The 15,531-nt window shown below is 44.6% G+C and overlaps 1 protein-coding gene across 1 annotated transcript in view; it reads right to left on the bottom strand.

Annotated features, from left to right (window-relative positions):
• Positions 1–13,585, bottom strand: part of sh3rf1 (SH3 domain containing ring finger 1) — a 34,347-nt gene extending 20,762 nt beyond the window's left edge. Inside the window, exons 1-2 of the mRNA XM_086224564.1 lie at positions 13,198–13,585; positions 11,532–12,010 (exon numbers count right to left, since the gene is read on the bottom strand). Coding sequence (XP_086080690.1) covers positions 11,532–11,912 — 381 coding nt within the window. The 5' untranslated portion in view covers positions 11,913–12,010; positions 13,198–13,585. The remainder of the gene's footprint in view (positions 1–11,531; positions 12,011–13,197) is intronic.
• Positions 13,586–15,531: the final 1,946 nt, after the last annotated feature.

The following is a 15,531-nucleotide window of genomic DNA, read 5'->3' as shown; positions in this document are numbered from 1 at the left end:
CAACATTGCTGTGAAATAATAATCTTATAGATTTGAAAATATATTGTAAAAGCCCCCTGGATGGGGCACAAATGAAATCCCTTCTGTTTTTCACTTCAATTTCATTGAATCTGACACTAAATGTGGGGCACAGCTTACATACAGTTGGAAATGAAAAGCTACATTCTTATATGCTGCAGGAAAGACTCTGGCTTGCCGTTTCCTGGAGCTTTCATGCAACACTAACAGATGCTCGCCGTCATCTAGCGCACGGACACGAGATGTATTGATCATCTCATCCAACCCGAGGTAACAAAGCAAATCAGAATATTTCCCAGAATGTTTACCTGACATTAGTTGTGTATTTGATGTGGTAGCCAATTGACTCCCCCACTGCCCTGAGCTCCATCACCACCACACCCTCTCCCAGGACAGGGCACTCGCTCAGTTCTGAAAAACTCTCCACCATAAGATCCACTGCACTGTCAGGAGACCCATAAATAGCCACACACACAAAAAAAAGGGAGCTGATAGGTGGAGTTTCCTTAGAAACCAGAAAATGAAGTTTTTCTTTTGTCTCAAACTGCGAGCCAACAGTTCCAGATGAGTAAGCTGTGTCAGGAGGCTCTGCTGGGACAGCTCATCTGGGTAAAAGTCCCCTGTCAAAGTTGAGCGCAACCTATTTACGGCATAATTCCACCTCTTTTGGTTGAATTATCTTCCTGTCATCTCTTTTTAATCTTTTCTGGAGAGAACAGAGGTCAGCTCTAGTTCACTGGCATTGTTGTGTCCAACCACCAGACAGTGACATCTACAAACAGATATTTCTCAGCAGTATTCAAGTGTAACGAAAACACGCCAACATTACAAAAGGTAATTTATATTAATTACATGTACGGCCTTGCTCAAATCAAATTTTTGGCCAACAGTTTTTGTCTCCAGATTGATTTTGGACAGTTGGGACAGCCAAAAACCACATGAAATCTAATTTTTTGCACATTAGATCCAAACCACATTTTGAGGTTTGAAATCCGACTCCGGTAAGATTTCTACAGATGTGTCTCAGTCTGCATGCTCTGCATACTCAACCAGGAGTTAAGAATCTTTTGCATCACTCAAAATCTGTTTCTCCATGAATACTGGACACCTTTTGTTCTTGTAGGCGAGTTGGTGATGTCAACATATATGATCTCATCACTTGCAGACAGAACGTGTCTGCACGTGTGGACAGAAGATGATGCGAGGTGCCTGTGTTTTGAACAGGATCTGAAATTATCCTGGAACGCTTGGCTTTGATAAACTTGATACCCCTGCCTTTGTCCTCCTCCCAGTTTCTGTCTGTAGCCCAGTTCCTGTATTTTGCCCCTCAGGTTAATAGAAAGGGGAGGCGCTGAAAGAAGCCTGCTACAAAGTGCTCATTAAAATTCCCATTAGGAATCAATTGAAACTAATGTGGCGCTAATGGAATCAAGATGGCCCCTGCCCTCACCCATCATGTGTCATTGCTTGTGCCCCAATGCTGGCAGCAAGTTCAGTGAACAATTAACTGGTAATGAGCAACAAATGGCCAACTGGTCAGTGTGACAGATGCTGCCTGTCCTCCCTCTGGTAGAATGTCTGACAAATTTTGCCCCGGTAATGTTTGGAGAGGTATAAACCCGCCCACCCCTGCACACACCCCTGTTTGTTAGCGGTAACCCTGCTCATTCTGCACCGCCTGCAGTGCTTGTGGAGGGAGGCTCCACACAGGAGTGTAGACGTGTCTGGCGCTGAAGACACAGGGGGTAAAGGTTTCTGTTGACGGCGGTTACACACAACCCTTGAACTGCTGGTGGATAAAACCTTCCCTTTATGCATCAGCTGTAAGCAAGCGAAGGAAAGATATTCAGAAGTGTTCAATGCACTGGAGGTTTGCAGAGCTGCTGTGATTTGTTGGTTGGTCGTCTGAGGCATGTTTATAGTGCATCTTTACCAGACCTCCAGGATGCCTAATTCTTTGTCATTAAAATGTCTCTTGCACACATTACTGTCTTAAGGCAAGCTGTTAGTGTAATTATTCCCATTCGACCCAGTCTTACCTCTGTAGCACCACATGCATGCTTGCGCTGTGCTTTTATGCCTGTCTGCTCACTGGTTGTTGACATTTGGCTGTGCTGTAGAGCAGAGCACTTGGGTAATTTAGTTACAATCCAGTAATCTGGAAGAGAACACTGTAACAGCCCCATCCTTTTAGCATACACATTTAATTAAATTATCGGCAATACAGGCGGAATTGCACACTCGGGCCCATGCTCTGCACAGTCTGCACACCAAGGTTGACCTCCTGGGTATCGAGTGTATTTCAGCCGTGTTTGTCAGTCATCCATCTCACACGTGTCTGACAGAGCAAACGAGGCGGGGCCCTGTGGTTTCTGCTGAAACACATTTATAAATAGGTAACAGGGCACCACTCTTCCCCTCGTTAAAAGTCAATCGATGTCACCTCAATCAACATGGATAATTAAACCAGATCATCCAAAGAAAGTGTCATTTTCTTGAATGTAAAAATGGCAGTACTGTCACAGGAATGAAGACAATATGAATGTTGCGTTTAATTTTTGCAGGATTTCAGCAAATACTGCTTGAGCAATAATGTATCTGGTCATTGTGGACAGAAATAATTGAGGTTTATTTGTATATAGAGCAGGAACGTGAGACCCAATCAAAACTGGTCACTGACACACATGTGGAAACACATTCCAATGCCAGGAAAACCTGTGCAACCTCAGACGTGTCCACTCGTGAGCGTCTCACGTCTCGAGCACGTAAGGCAGAACAATGCCACTGTTGTCCCCCTGCTGCCTTGGTCAACTGTCTCTTTCTCTCATGCCTGATTATCTTTCAATTGTCCAGTGTTGCATCTTAAACCAGTGGGCAACTGGAGGACCTCTGTTTACACTGGTTGGTATTTCTACGCCTCTTCAGTGGGTAAACACAGCCAGGACATTGACACAGCGCTGACAAGGGAGTGAGGTACAAACACTGTTTCTCTTCTTAGAATCAAGAAACTAGTAACCATTTTGCGCTCTGTAAGAAAAGTGTGAGTGTTTGACCATCCCAGCCTCGACTATACTGAGATGTCAGAGGTACCTGCTAGCTTTCCTTGAACTCTACTACGTGCTAACTGGAGCGCCAAGGAGCAAATTTGCAGTATTCAAGAGTGTGGCCCTCCAGACTCCGATGTTTTTCTGCCAAGGTCATACTAATACACAATTATTATCAGTACTACTACCACTATAGATGACTGCCTTCAGTTTGTGGCAATTTTTTAGTATAGCTCACTTTTTGTTAATGTGTCCAAGCAGGCAGAATTATATTCATAGAACTGTGAATGCTGAAAGAGTATTTGTGTGTGTATTTTTCCCTCAGGAGCAAACATAGGCACAGTTCATAGGATAAGACATTAGCAGAGTTGCTGTGGTTACCGAGACCACAATAATACCATTAAAGAAGCGAGAGAGAGAGCGAGAAAGATGGGTGTTGCTGCCTTCAAAACCTATCAGGACATCTGTATACACGGTGTTCATGTGAAAAGCATGAGATCACACCACCTGATTATGGAGAATACAAATACAACCTGATTGGCTCAAACCTGCACTGACATTTCTGCAGTGTTGTCCCAGGCCGGTGTGTGTACAGCATACACACCTGTGTTTTGGAGGATGTGCGCTGAGTAATGGGCCCTCTCAGATTTAAAATTGTCCTGTGACTCATTAAAACAAACACTGGCCTGGTTTTACTGGGGCAAACCACGCGCTTGTCTTGAACAACCAGGCTCAAAGTACATTTACCTTTAATCACAATGGTTATGATGATATATGAGAGGGGATGTAAATCTGTGTTTAGTGCTGCAGGTGTGTGTGTGTGTGTGTGCGCGCGCGCGCGTGTGTGCGCGTGTAACTCTTTGACAGCACTCTGAACTCCTCAGGTCAACTTCAATAATTACTCACATGCTGACAACAAGCCCTCGCACATGAGGAATGACTTAACTGAGCCTGTGCAATAAAACAACAGCAAATGTATCTGCAGTTGACACATCAGTAATAGAAATACGGAAAGTGTTCAGAGGAATATTGATGCTTCATTTCAACAGAATAAATGAAAACTGCCACGAAATCACAAAAAAATGAAGTGGTTTGGTTCGACACTCTGATACATTTTTTAGAGCCTGATGGCCAAATGAAGAGGTTGAACAGCTCGTTAACAACTACCAAGAGTTAGAGAAACTAGGGCTGCACAATATATCTGAATTTATCAATACTGCAATGTCTGAATCACAGCAGGTGCAACATTTGCTGAAGGCTAAATATTTGTCAAATGCGATGCTAAATGACGTGCTGAGTTACTGCAGAAATATCCCAGCATGCAAATGGTACCCTAAATACAGACTCAACAAAACAGCTACGTTTGGTACATAACCCTAAAAAAATACGTTCTTATTTCAATGTTGTCCAATAAAAATGTGAATAATAACAAAATAAAGGGAATTCCTTCTTACACGTTGAATTCTAAAATCAAGATTCTGCACTCTTTATTTGACAATGCAGAATCTCTGATGCTCAGCTGAGAGAACTCGCTCAGGTTTTAATTCTGTTCAGTGACACTGAATCGTTTAATGTCTCCCTTTTACTTGAACTTTGCTTCCATCACATACTTGGTGTGCCTTTTCACATCACCAGGAGACCAGTAACATACGCAGTGGTAAGTCTTTTCAGAGTGTCACATCGAAGAGGATCCCTGCACGCTGGTCACACAGGCGGTGCAGACCTCTGTAACGCGTCCAGCTCAGGATCACTCATGTGACTGAAATCAGGTGGCAGTTCATTCATAAACCTCACTATGGCTGGAGAGGCTCTCGGTTTGCTGGCCAGTGTTTTTTCTTACAAGGTAATGATTTGGGAAACAAGACAACTTGACGGAGTGTGTTAAGGTGTGTGGTGTTCATACCGTCATTACATCACTGCTTTTAACAACTGTCCTCTCACTCAAGAGGACGACTGCAGATGGATGACACCACTGGACCCAGAGGAGAGACAGGAATCTTCAGCAGAGCAGCATGTCGCTAATAGAAGGACAGCCATCTAAAAAGGAGGTCTGGGACCACACATTACTCAGGCAGCACCAAGGTGAGCCAGTGAACATGTATCGAGACCCAGTAATACCTGCTGGGTCAGAGGTCAAACTACTGAAAATGAAACTCCCAGCAAATCAGGATTTCGCCTTAGGGATGGGAACAGAACACTTAAAATGCCAGCAGTCAAACTGCCCATGGACGACCACTCCTAGCCCACCAGTAACAACACAGGGTCAGAGGTCAAACTACTCTCCTAAGGACAGGCAGGTATCAGTGGCACCTTGGGGGGGGGGGGGGGGGGTGCGGGCGCGCAACACTAGGGAAGACGTATTGTGACACAGCTGACAAAACAGTCCGGAGGAATAAATTCCACTGCAAGAAGTTGTAAAACAAATTGGTTTGTATATTCCATTCATTCCAGGACATCTGCCGACAAAACTACTGGAGTAAAAACTGCACTATGATGTGACAACATGGACATCAAAAGGCTTTTAAATGAATGACTGCTCAGTTGAGACGTTTTCTCAAGGTTCCCCGTCCACTGGACCACACACAGATAAAAAGAGTGCTTAAAAAAGTCTTTTGTTGGCCCCCACAGGTGTGATAGAACCGTGGTTATGGAGGTCATGTCTACTATTGTCCCGCTGACAGACTTAGTGGGAGATGAGATATGGAGAGACCAAGCTGGGTGGGGGTGGGGTGGGGGGGGGGGTATAGGTCACTGGAAGATGTGGCATGTTTTTGTTTGTGGACCACCCAGACTCCAGTGTTGCAGTGGCTGTATGTAACAAACACTGTCACATAGTCATTCAATAAATATGTATAAATGAGATTTTAGGTAGCCACCAGTTGGCAGAGGGTCTGAACTGTCCAGGAAATGATGGTGGGACAGAAACATGTCCTTTATACAAATACTAAATGATGTCTTTCAAGAAGATACAACCACTCCAGCTGCGTCTGCCCAGAGGCTTGCAGGTGCAGACATGTCAGTGCATGTGCATGTTATCACCACAACCACGGACCTGATTTACGGGCCTGAAGGAAGACCTTTACAATCTTTTCAAATCCCTACATTTACCAGCGAGTCAGAAAACAGCACAGTACATCTTAGAGAAAAGTGCCACAATAAAACACACACCATTAAGTGTCAATTGTCAAGAGTTAACTGAGGGTGAATGTGAAACGGCAAGTGGGACAAGATTAAACAAGCCCTATGTTTAGATGTGACCTGCAACTACTCCTGGAATTCCTCTGAAACCCACGCACACAAATGCAAAACATCCTAATTCGTCTGGGGTGAGGAGGTTAAAGGGAGACTCAACAACTCAAGTCAACTTTTCCCTCTGAGTTTGGGCTGGGAAGTCTTGAAAGCCGAGGATAAAGACGACCACAAGCCCTGCCCCAGAGGAGCGCCCTGCACTGGGGTGGGGGCACCCATGGCTGCACCTAAAATCACATGATTTAGTCTTTTCAACTCCTGGATGAGCAATAAAAAAATTAAAAAAAATACACGGAGGGCTGATTACTCACCACTTGCTCATTCAGTAAGTATTGATGGGATGTAAGGAATGTCTCTGGCTAGGTGTTAAACTGATGATGAATGGGCTTGTCTGAACGTATGAGACTACCAGCCTGACCACTGCACTGCTGGGTTACACATCTTTATGTTACACTTTCAATACAATCCACCAATAATAGGGTTTCTATTCAATTGTTAAGCAAATTGTACACAAACTATTAATCGCACAAAAAAGAAAATGTGCATTCGGTGATTCAATTGACTTGTTTGGAGTGAATAAAACAGGGAATGCAATGCTGCCGGCAGGTAACGCTACCCATGGCTGTAACAAACAGTGGAAGAGGAGCAGCAACACAGTGGGCAAGTTGGAACGGTTCTTTCACGCCAGCAAGTATCTGACACGTTGCTGCCACGTAGAGATGAATACCAACGTTTGGGAGTATCAGTAAGCTGGTCAGGCTCGGGAGTTATTCAGAATCCATCTCCACTTTGGTGAAATTACTCTTTCAAAAAAAAAAAAAAAATGCAGAAACCACCTCAAGCAGGCACAACAAGTTCCTTGCAAAATTGAGTTACTTCGAATTTTGCCATTTCCCACAACTATTGCTACTGAGACATTTAAAAATGGGCTGACGCCTGCTTTCTATATACTTTTGTTAACAACACAATCAACAACCATGCTTAGGTGGCACCTTACCATAACAAAAAAATAAATAAAAATACTGAGTCTCTGTGTATTAAATAAAAATACATAGTGGCAAACAGACACAGGTTGCTGTATGAAATAACGACTGTTTTGTTTTCTCAGAATGAGAGTCAGCAGTAAGAACAGGGAGCGGTGCCGACTCACTGTCTAATAAACTCTAATCTCATTAGACCTTTAACAGGCTCCAGCCTGGATTTAGGCAGCAGGGAGAGAGAGTGTACATCGAAGAAATACAGAAGAAAAAACGCAGCCTGCCAATGTCTCATAAGAGAAAATTACAGGTGGCTGAAAAATCCTTGACATGTACTGTCCAGAGAAGGTCACGGCTACTCGCAGCCCTCCGTGGGAAACACAGAGGAGGCAAGAGAAAAGTGTGATCCTGTTGAGAGAGCAGGAATGAATAGACCAAAAAATTCCCAGTGGAAAATGGTAAGTATGTGTTTGTACGCGTTTGCCAGTATGTGGGCTGAGTGAGGGTGTAATGATGGGGTTCCGTCACACAGGCAGAGGTCAGCCAGCCTGCCAAGAGGAAGGCTTCAACAACAATATGATGTCATCAAAGAGGGCCAGTGTGACTCAGACCTCAGATGAGGAAGGTGCGCAGGAATTTTAACGAGACACCGCCACATTAAGAATAAACACTGACTTTAATTAAGTCAAGCACAAAATGACAGGACAAATTACACCTCAACCTTATAAAAACAACTGGAAAAAAACAAAACAACACTTTTTATAGGTATTCAACGTGCTGAAAAATAATCTGAGGCTAATATTAGGCCTCTAAAGGAAAAAAAAAAAACCTTTATAAAGTTTTCATTAGAGACAACGGCCCAATTATACTCTTATCCCCGAGAGCCTAAGAGAATAGTTTCTCATTTCCCATCAGCTTAACACACAAAGACAGATAAAAAACCAGAGCAGACACACACCGACACATTTGCATTCATAGGTGTGCTTGGCTTCATCTATTAACATAAATAAAAGCTCTTCACGTAAAACCATTTTACCTGTCAGAGCTGGAAATGCACAACATTACAACTGAACCCTCAAACTTCCATATCAAAGCCAGAAAAGAAGCTCTATGTGAAGTCTGTAGGCGTGCAGGTTCAGCTCTCTGGAGATCCATAATGACAACTGAAGACATCCACAGAAATCTCTCTTAATTCCTCTCCACACTCGCTCATTGGCTCCGACCCCTGACCACCACAACTCCTGAACCCTGACCTTTGACTTCCAGACAGCCCTGACGGCTTTACTCGCTCTCGCGCCAAAATACCACTGAGCCGTCTGTTCTCAATCTGTGGAAAAAAAATATGACTGTTATATGAGTCAATTAGGGTTAAGAGGAAGACAAAACATCCATGTAACAGAGCACCGAGGATGTGAATCATCAACATGACTAAGGGCAGGACAACCACAGCTCGACAGACATTCAAGAAAAGCCTTTTTATCCCCCCCATCAAAGCAAATGCCAGGGCAGCGTGTCAAACAACTGCTGCAGCCCAGGAGATGGGAAGAGGAGGGGCAGAGAGCTGACTGGGCAAGGTTATTCTGCAAGCAGTTGGCCCTTTTGGTCGTGACACCTTCACTTAACACTCATCAGCTTCTGTTACTATAGGTATCCACACACACACACACACACACACACACACACACACTCCCGGCCTTTCTACATGTGTCGGTCAGCCTGTGAGATCAGAAGGGACCCCAGACAAAACCCTGTTGTGCATCTGTCAGGCGGTCCCCGCCGCTCTCCCTCCCAGCCATTCTCTGGCCATTAAAGAATTGGAGGTGGAGCTCAGCTTTAACAGGGGCACCAAAGGAACTGGTTCCAGCCTCCAGATACCCCAAATTTCAAGGGACAGACAACGAACAATAAAGAAGTGGGACTAAGGGTGTCACCCTGGGGCAGTGAAGCGAACAGTCCCCATGGAGCTCTGGCCAGAGATCAGGCTGGACGACCAGCAGCAGCTTTGATCCGGGCCTTTCATGTTCTCTACACGTTACACCTGCACAGCCTCGTCGCCGCTTGTTCTCTGTCATTAGCAGAACGCCCAGGCACACAGAATCGAGCCAAAAGGGCCCATTAGTCACCAACATGATACTCTTCCAAACAGCTGGAATTCAAGGAAACTGGAACCAGCGTTTGAACGCGCTTCATTATGGTCGCAGTATATTAATGGAGGAGCATTGTCTCTTACCAGAAGTGATGGATTATAATAGGCTGTCAATCTCCAAAAAAAAGGAGGTGAAATTATGAGCTAGTTTCAGATGTCCACATCTTTATCTTCACCAAGCAGCCATTTAGAAACAAGGGAAATTCCATAATACAGCAAAAGCTTTGAAATGCGCATGAATCCTCTGAAGTGATACTACAGCAAATGAGGCGGGTCCCCCGGTAGCAATTTACAGCGAGGTCTCTTATCTCCGTACCTGCACGGCTCGGCAGATACATCATCGCTGCGCTGACATCCTGATGATTCTACACAAGCACCTTGACATCTTTTCATCTACCTTATCCTCCCTTTGAGCAGACCAGAGCTGCTCACAGTCTGGCCTACGGCAACGTTTCTGCTCTTGTATGTTTTACACTCAGGATTTCTGCGTCTTATAATACCAGCGCTGTAGCATGAGTAGAGGTGGATTAAAAATGTCTATATACTGATATTTTATCGATATACATTTGTAGGAAAGATTATTGATACATAAATCCCAGTATCGATCTTTTAAAATGCATTAGATTTTACCCGTTTATTTTTTTGTTTGCCCCTTTAGTCTGGCGTGATTTAGTGCGTAGTGCAACGTTACTGCAGTCAGATTATCAGATCTCGCCAGATCCAGGCCATGTGCCTCCAACCAGAGAACAACAAGACGGCGGAAGCGCAACTTTAATCTCTCTACATCTCTAAAATTAAGTTGCCCTTTAGTTTTGAGTGACAGTTGGTCATATATTTAAATAAAAAGTGCATGATGTTGTATAACTATTGTTTAATGGTCAGTTCTCAATGTAAATATTAATATTTAATTATGCAGCAGGTTAGAGGGTTACTTTTACAATTGAATTTACAGCATGAGTCCTTTGAGAATCTCTACCATTACCAAAGCAAAATTGGTATTGTAACTAAAATATTGTATCGTATACTGGATCGAATCATATCGGAAATCGTATCGACTTGGGACCCAGTGTATCGAAATCGTATCGTATCGGGAGGTCAGTGGTGATACCCAGCTCTAAGCATGAGGGGTGATTAGGGCGTATTTACTTCATGTATTGTTCAGGAATTCAAGCGTTGGGACCAGACAGTCTCATTAAAAAGGTATCAGAATATTTCCACGGTGTTAACAGGATTCTTTATTTCTGTACCAATTAGTCTGGCCTGACTGGAGAACACTGGACTTCACAAACAAGATTTTTGATTCAAATGTGGCAGCAGCAAGCCTCCACACCAGGTGAAGGTCAGAGAAAAGAGTTATCACCCTTATGAACAACTAACTTGGAGCTCACCAATGATGCACTAGCAAAAAAGAGCAAGTGGGATTGACAGGCGTGTAAATAAGGAGGACTGAGCATTTTTGGAAGGAGTACTAGTTGAACAAGATGCATCATAATGGCACTCAAGCAAGGATAGCTTTGCTGGTTAATTATGCGTTGCACCCAGTTATGAAAGACAAAATTCCCTTTGCAGTGACCTTTACAAATGGGTTTAGAGAAAGTAATCTAAGGAAATACCGATAAATATTCATTACTCTCATCTGTTTTAACAAACCAACCACTCTCAACAGTTTTCTTCAAGCGTACTTTTGCAGCGACAGATGATAAAACCCTCCTCTAGTCCCGCCCTGAAAGTCACAAGCACGTTCACCTACAAGGCTGCAGCAGACATCTCAGGAGCAAGAGGGCTTTGGCAGTAATCTCAGCAGTTATGAGCAGCCTGGGAGACCTCCTCCTGGGAAAGTTCAGCGGCAGTTAGGGCTGAGCACAATCAATTCTTGGCTCAGCTACTACCTGATCTCAATCACTGACATTAGTAATGACGGGCTGTTAGTCAACCGGCTGGCTTTCAGATCGCCATGATAACAGTTAATCCAAAAGATTAGAAACATGGTAATGTAACATGCTGCTTTTAATCCACACAGATTTTCTCTGTTTTGTGTCAGCCTGACCAACATTGGGAAACAATGATTTATGCTTACTGATCCATGAGTGTACTCACCCGGACAAGAGTGCTCTTAGCCTGCACTCGCTGGGGTTGGGCTCCTGGTGGACCCTGCTCCCTGGTCCCACTGCTGTGTCCTCTGGCCATGGCTCCGGATGTACCATTTGTGGACGTGCCCACCCCAGGACCAGTCCTCCGAGGCCTCTGCTTGATGCCATCCAGCAGGCGTACGAGGAGGATGTTGCTTGGGAGTTCATCCACGGCGCACTCCACCAGTGTCCGGCATTCCGGGCAGCGCAGCTCTCCGCGTGAGCCTAGGATGCCTTGGAGGCATCGACGGCAGAAGGTGTGCTGACACGGAAGAACCTTTGCCGAGGCATCCAGTCGCTCCAGACAAACGGGGCACTCAAGCAAATCCAACAACACTGATTCATCCATTCTGTGTGTTCTGCTTCTATTTTCAGCAGAAAAACATGGTGCTACCAGGGCATCATGTCACTCCTATGCCTTGGCTACGACCATGGCACCGGCATCAGCTGCAAAAGAGGGTTAGGACGTGCAGATGAATGAACTTTACACACCCTAGGCAGGTCATGATATTCGAGCAACAGACATCAGATGTGGCTGCAGCCGAGTGCAGGGCTGTGCAACGTGACATATAAGATTTGACAACAGAAAAACAGTCTGTCATTGAATATTATTTTCCCCTCTTACTACACCTCCATGAGAATCATGCCAAACAGTACAGAGAGTCTATGAAATAGCACAGTTGGAGAAGCTGGTCTGGCGTTAATACGTCCATAGACGTTCACATTGACGGTCTATGATTGTTTTTATTACAGGTTCAGGTTCCGGAGGAGTTTTAAGGTCTTTTAATTTGGTGATTTTTTTTTTTTTTTTGATAACAAATGTACTCATTGAAGTCGCTGAAGGAGCTATGGGAGGTGACCTATATGGGGGTTTGAGATGGTGGGTCATGCAGCACAGCCCTCCAGTGACAAATGATACATTTCAGAAGCCCGGGTGACAAACTGAGGGAAGATCTGACGACGGGAGGGGACTGAACCTGCTGTCTTAAATTAACAAACAAGCGATTTAACTTAATCTAATTAACTGATCAGCGGATGACTGCACCTGTGATCCGGGATCCTGTAACGGCATCCTCGGCTCCGGCACCGGAGGAGTGAAATACTTTGATTTGTCTTCCCGGGGGGGGCGCGCTTGGAGTAGCGTAGCACGCATGGATGGTGAAGTGATCCCACTTGATTTGACTAATAATGAACTGAAGCCGTCTTGTGCACGCTGACGTTACTCTCAAAGGTTAAGTTCACGCTCGTTCAAGCAGGTCCGGCAAAAGTTAGCCTTAAAAAAAAGAAGTGACTATCGCGTAACTTGGTGAAACACCACGGCGACATGTGCTGCTGCCCGGCTCGTTGCATTGGTTCTTTTACGGCTGGGCTGCTCCGTGCACTAGAATTTCCTGGTGCGCGTTAAAAAAAAAAAAAACACAACCTCGAAAGTGAACATTTAAAGTGGCTTTGCTAGCAGAGACCCACTAGCTCGAGAGGGGAGGGGGGGGGGGGGGGTACGTTCTGAGAAGCTGTTGACTAACTGAAGTTAACCGTTTCAACTTTTACACAACTTGAAGTCAATAAAGTGTTTCGTTTACCACAGAGGACACGGAGTAGTTGATTGAGAACCACTTGAAGGCAGTTTAGCTCACCTCTCCTCGGACAGGACTCCTCCTCTTGTTGCCGCTTTATCTGCCAATTCTTGCTAACGTTATTAGTTAGCAAGCCACTTGAATCCTATCGGCGACTCGCACAACGGACCGATGCCGTCGTTGTTACAGCATAGTTGTTGCTCAGAAGCGCGCAGCAAACACACACTTGTCTCCGCTGAAGTTCACATGAAAAGGACTCAGGCGAGGGAACGGCGGTCCGAACGCACCGAGCGCCATGCTAGTACTTGTGTTCCGCTGGACAGTGTTGCTGGAAACAAGCGGAGGGGGGAGGGAGTACCAGGGCCGCTTCAGGGCTGCCGGGAAATAATCTATTACACTCGGTCAGTACGCTCGTACGAATCCAGACCGCACCTGAGCTGGAACTCTCCTGTGGTACAACGTCCGAAACCAAATCAGAAATTTACACTTCAGCTCATTAGAGTGACATTCAAAAACGTTATTCATGAGGAAATCAAAACATTTATACTCAACACGAATTGTCCTCTTGTTTATGATTTTATACGTCTGACGAGCCCAGTCGTTCTTAAATTATTTATAAAAATTCAACCCTTTTACAATCAATTATTCAAAGGCATTTTGATTTTTTATTTGTCAATTTTCACGCCAAAAAAAAGAGTCCCACTTTAAATGGGGCTAACGCGGGAACAGAGGAACATTAGGATTTCCGAGGTGTTCATGAAGTAGGCGTTCAGTGTTGTCAAAAGGGCGTGAACTGAATCGTGTAATGATGTGTCAAAGAGCAGCAACTTGTTTTTTATCCCACTACAGGGCCAGCCCTGTACTCACGTTGTGCTTTTACTACTCGACCTTTCAAATTAACACAAAATTACATTTTTGTGTTAAATTGCAGCGAAGCTTTGATCGGACTTACACTCACATCTGTGTCATCTGGTTCTGAAATATTCCAACATGTTCTGGTGAGAACAGAACATTGAATTCTGTCAAAGCTGATATACGGGACAGATCTGTATCAATGGTAGGATGGTCCTTGAGTGGAGTTTATATTTCCTTGGTTTTGTGTTATGAAAATACAGCCAGCCTCTTCTGATTTACTGTGACACGAAACTACAAAACTGTAAGCGTCTAATAATTTGCAACTAAAAAGGGCCCTGTTTTGGAAGCTTTACATTAATGCAGCAGGGGTAAATAAAATACTACCATAAAACCTTTTCCAAAGGCCTTGCTTGGTGAAAAATACATTTAGGATGCACCTCTGACTTTCACAGCAGATACAAGCACAAACCAACTTGAGGAGAGAGAGAGAGAGAGAAAGAGAGAGAGAGAGAGAGAGAGAGACACACACACACACACACACACACACACACACACACACACACACTCACACACAGCCAGACAATAAACATGTGATTTATTTTTATCTTATTTGGAGGACACTGCATATCGAGTAAGAGGGAGAGATGAAGGGATGGAAGAACAGAGCAATAAAGGAGGAGATTTATATGGAGGTGGTGCTCTTCTGTCACATGTGATCCCATGGGAGCCGGCAGGAGCCCTCAGGTCATATTTCTACTCAGCGCGGAGACAGCACTCCGCCCCTCCACCTCAGCAGAGACAATGGCCCCTGCCCTCCTTTCCTCCATGACCCCTGTGTATTACCACACACTGGCATTCTGCACACTCGTTGTTGTTGTTGTTGTTTTTGTTTTAAAAGGCTCCAGCAGACTTTATTTAATGTTATTTTGAGAGGCACCGGGGATGACTTGTCGGCTGTGAAAAGCAATCATTTCTTGAAGTGGCAGTACCTGAGGATAATAAGATCACTGCGCACACACACACACACACACACACACACACACACACACACAGCTACACAACCCCCATATGACGGAGCTGACAGCTGTGTTACTGCCTATAAATGGGGACGATGAAAGCAGGAGTGGACATGGCAAAACATATGTCCCAATTTCCGTGAAGGGATGAACCCTGACAGAAATACTGCCTCTCTCCACACTCCTTCACTGTAAATAGACTCCAGCATCAGTGAAGGAGAACTACAATGACCGGATGACAATGCTTCACAATGAACATTTATAAAAGACGGCTTCATTGAAACTAGACCACAATTTCTTAATGAGCAGTTAAGATCAGAACACTCCCACTGCATGATCTCATTTCTGTTACTTCGATGAGGCTTTCAAACTTACCAACTCAACCTCAAGCAACCTGCTTTTAAATGAGATGAGGGAGCAGAGCTGAATGCTGAATGCTGAATGCAGAGCTCAGTGCAGAGCTCAATGGCTGCCACTGCCTGATGATGGTCGTGTGCATATATTTCTCTGCGGGGTTATTTTA

The sequence above is a fragment of the Aulostomus chinensis genome, chromosome 14 (genome assembly GCF_037954235.1).
Source record: "Aulostomus chinensis isolate RoL2024-O1b breed Wild chromosome 14, RoL_Achi_v1.0, whole genome shotgun sequence".
Lineage (NCBI taxonomy): Eukaryota > Metazoa > Chordata > Actinopteri > Syngnathiformes > Aulostomidae > Aulostomus > Aulostomus chinensis.
The sequence above is the reverse complement of the archived record's forward strand: the minus strand, read 5'-3'. Positions and strand labels throughout refer to the sequence as shown.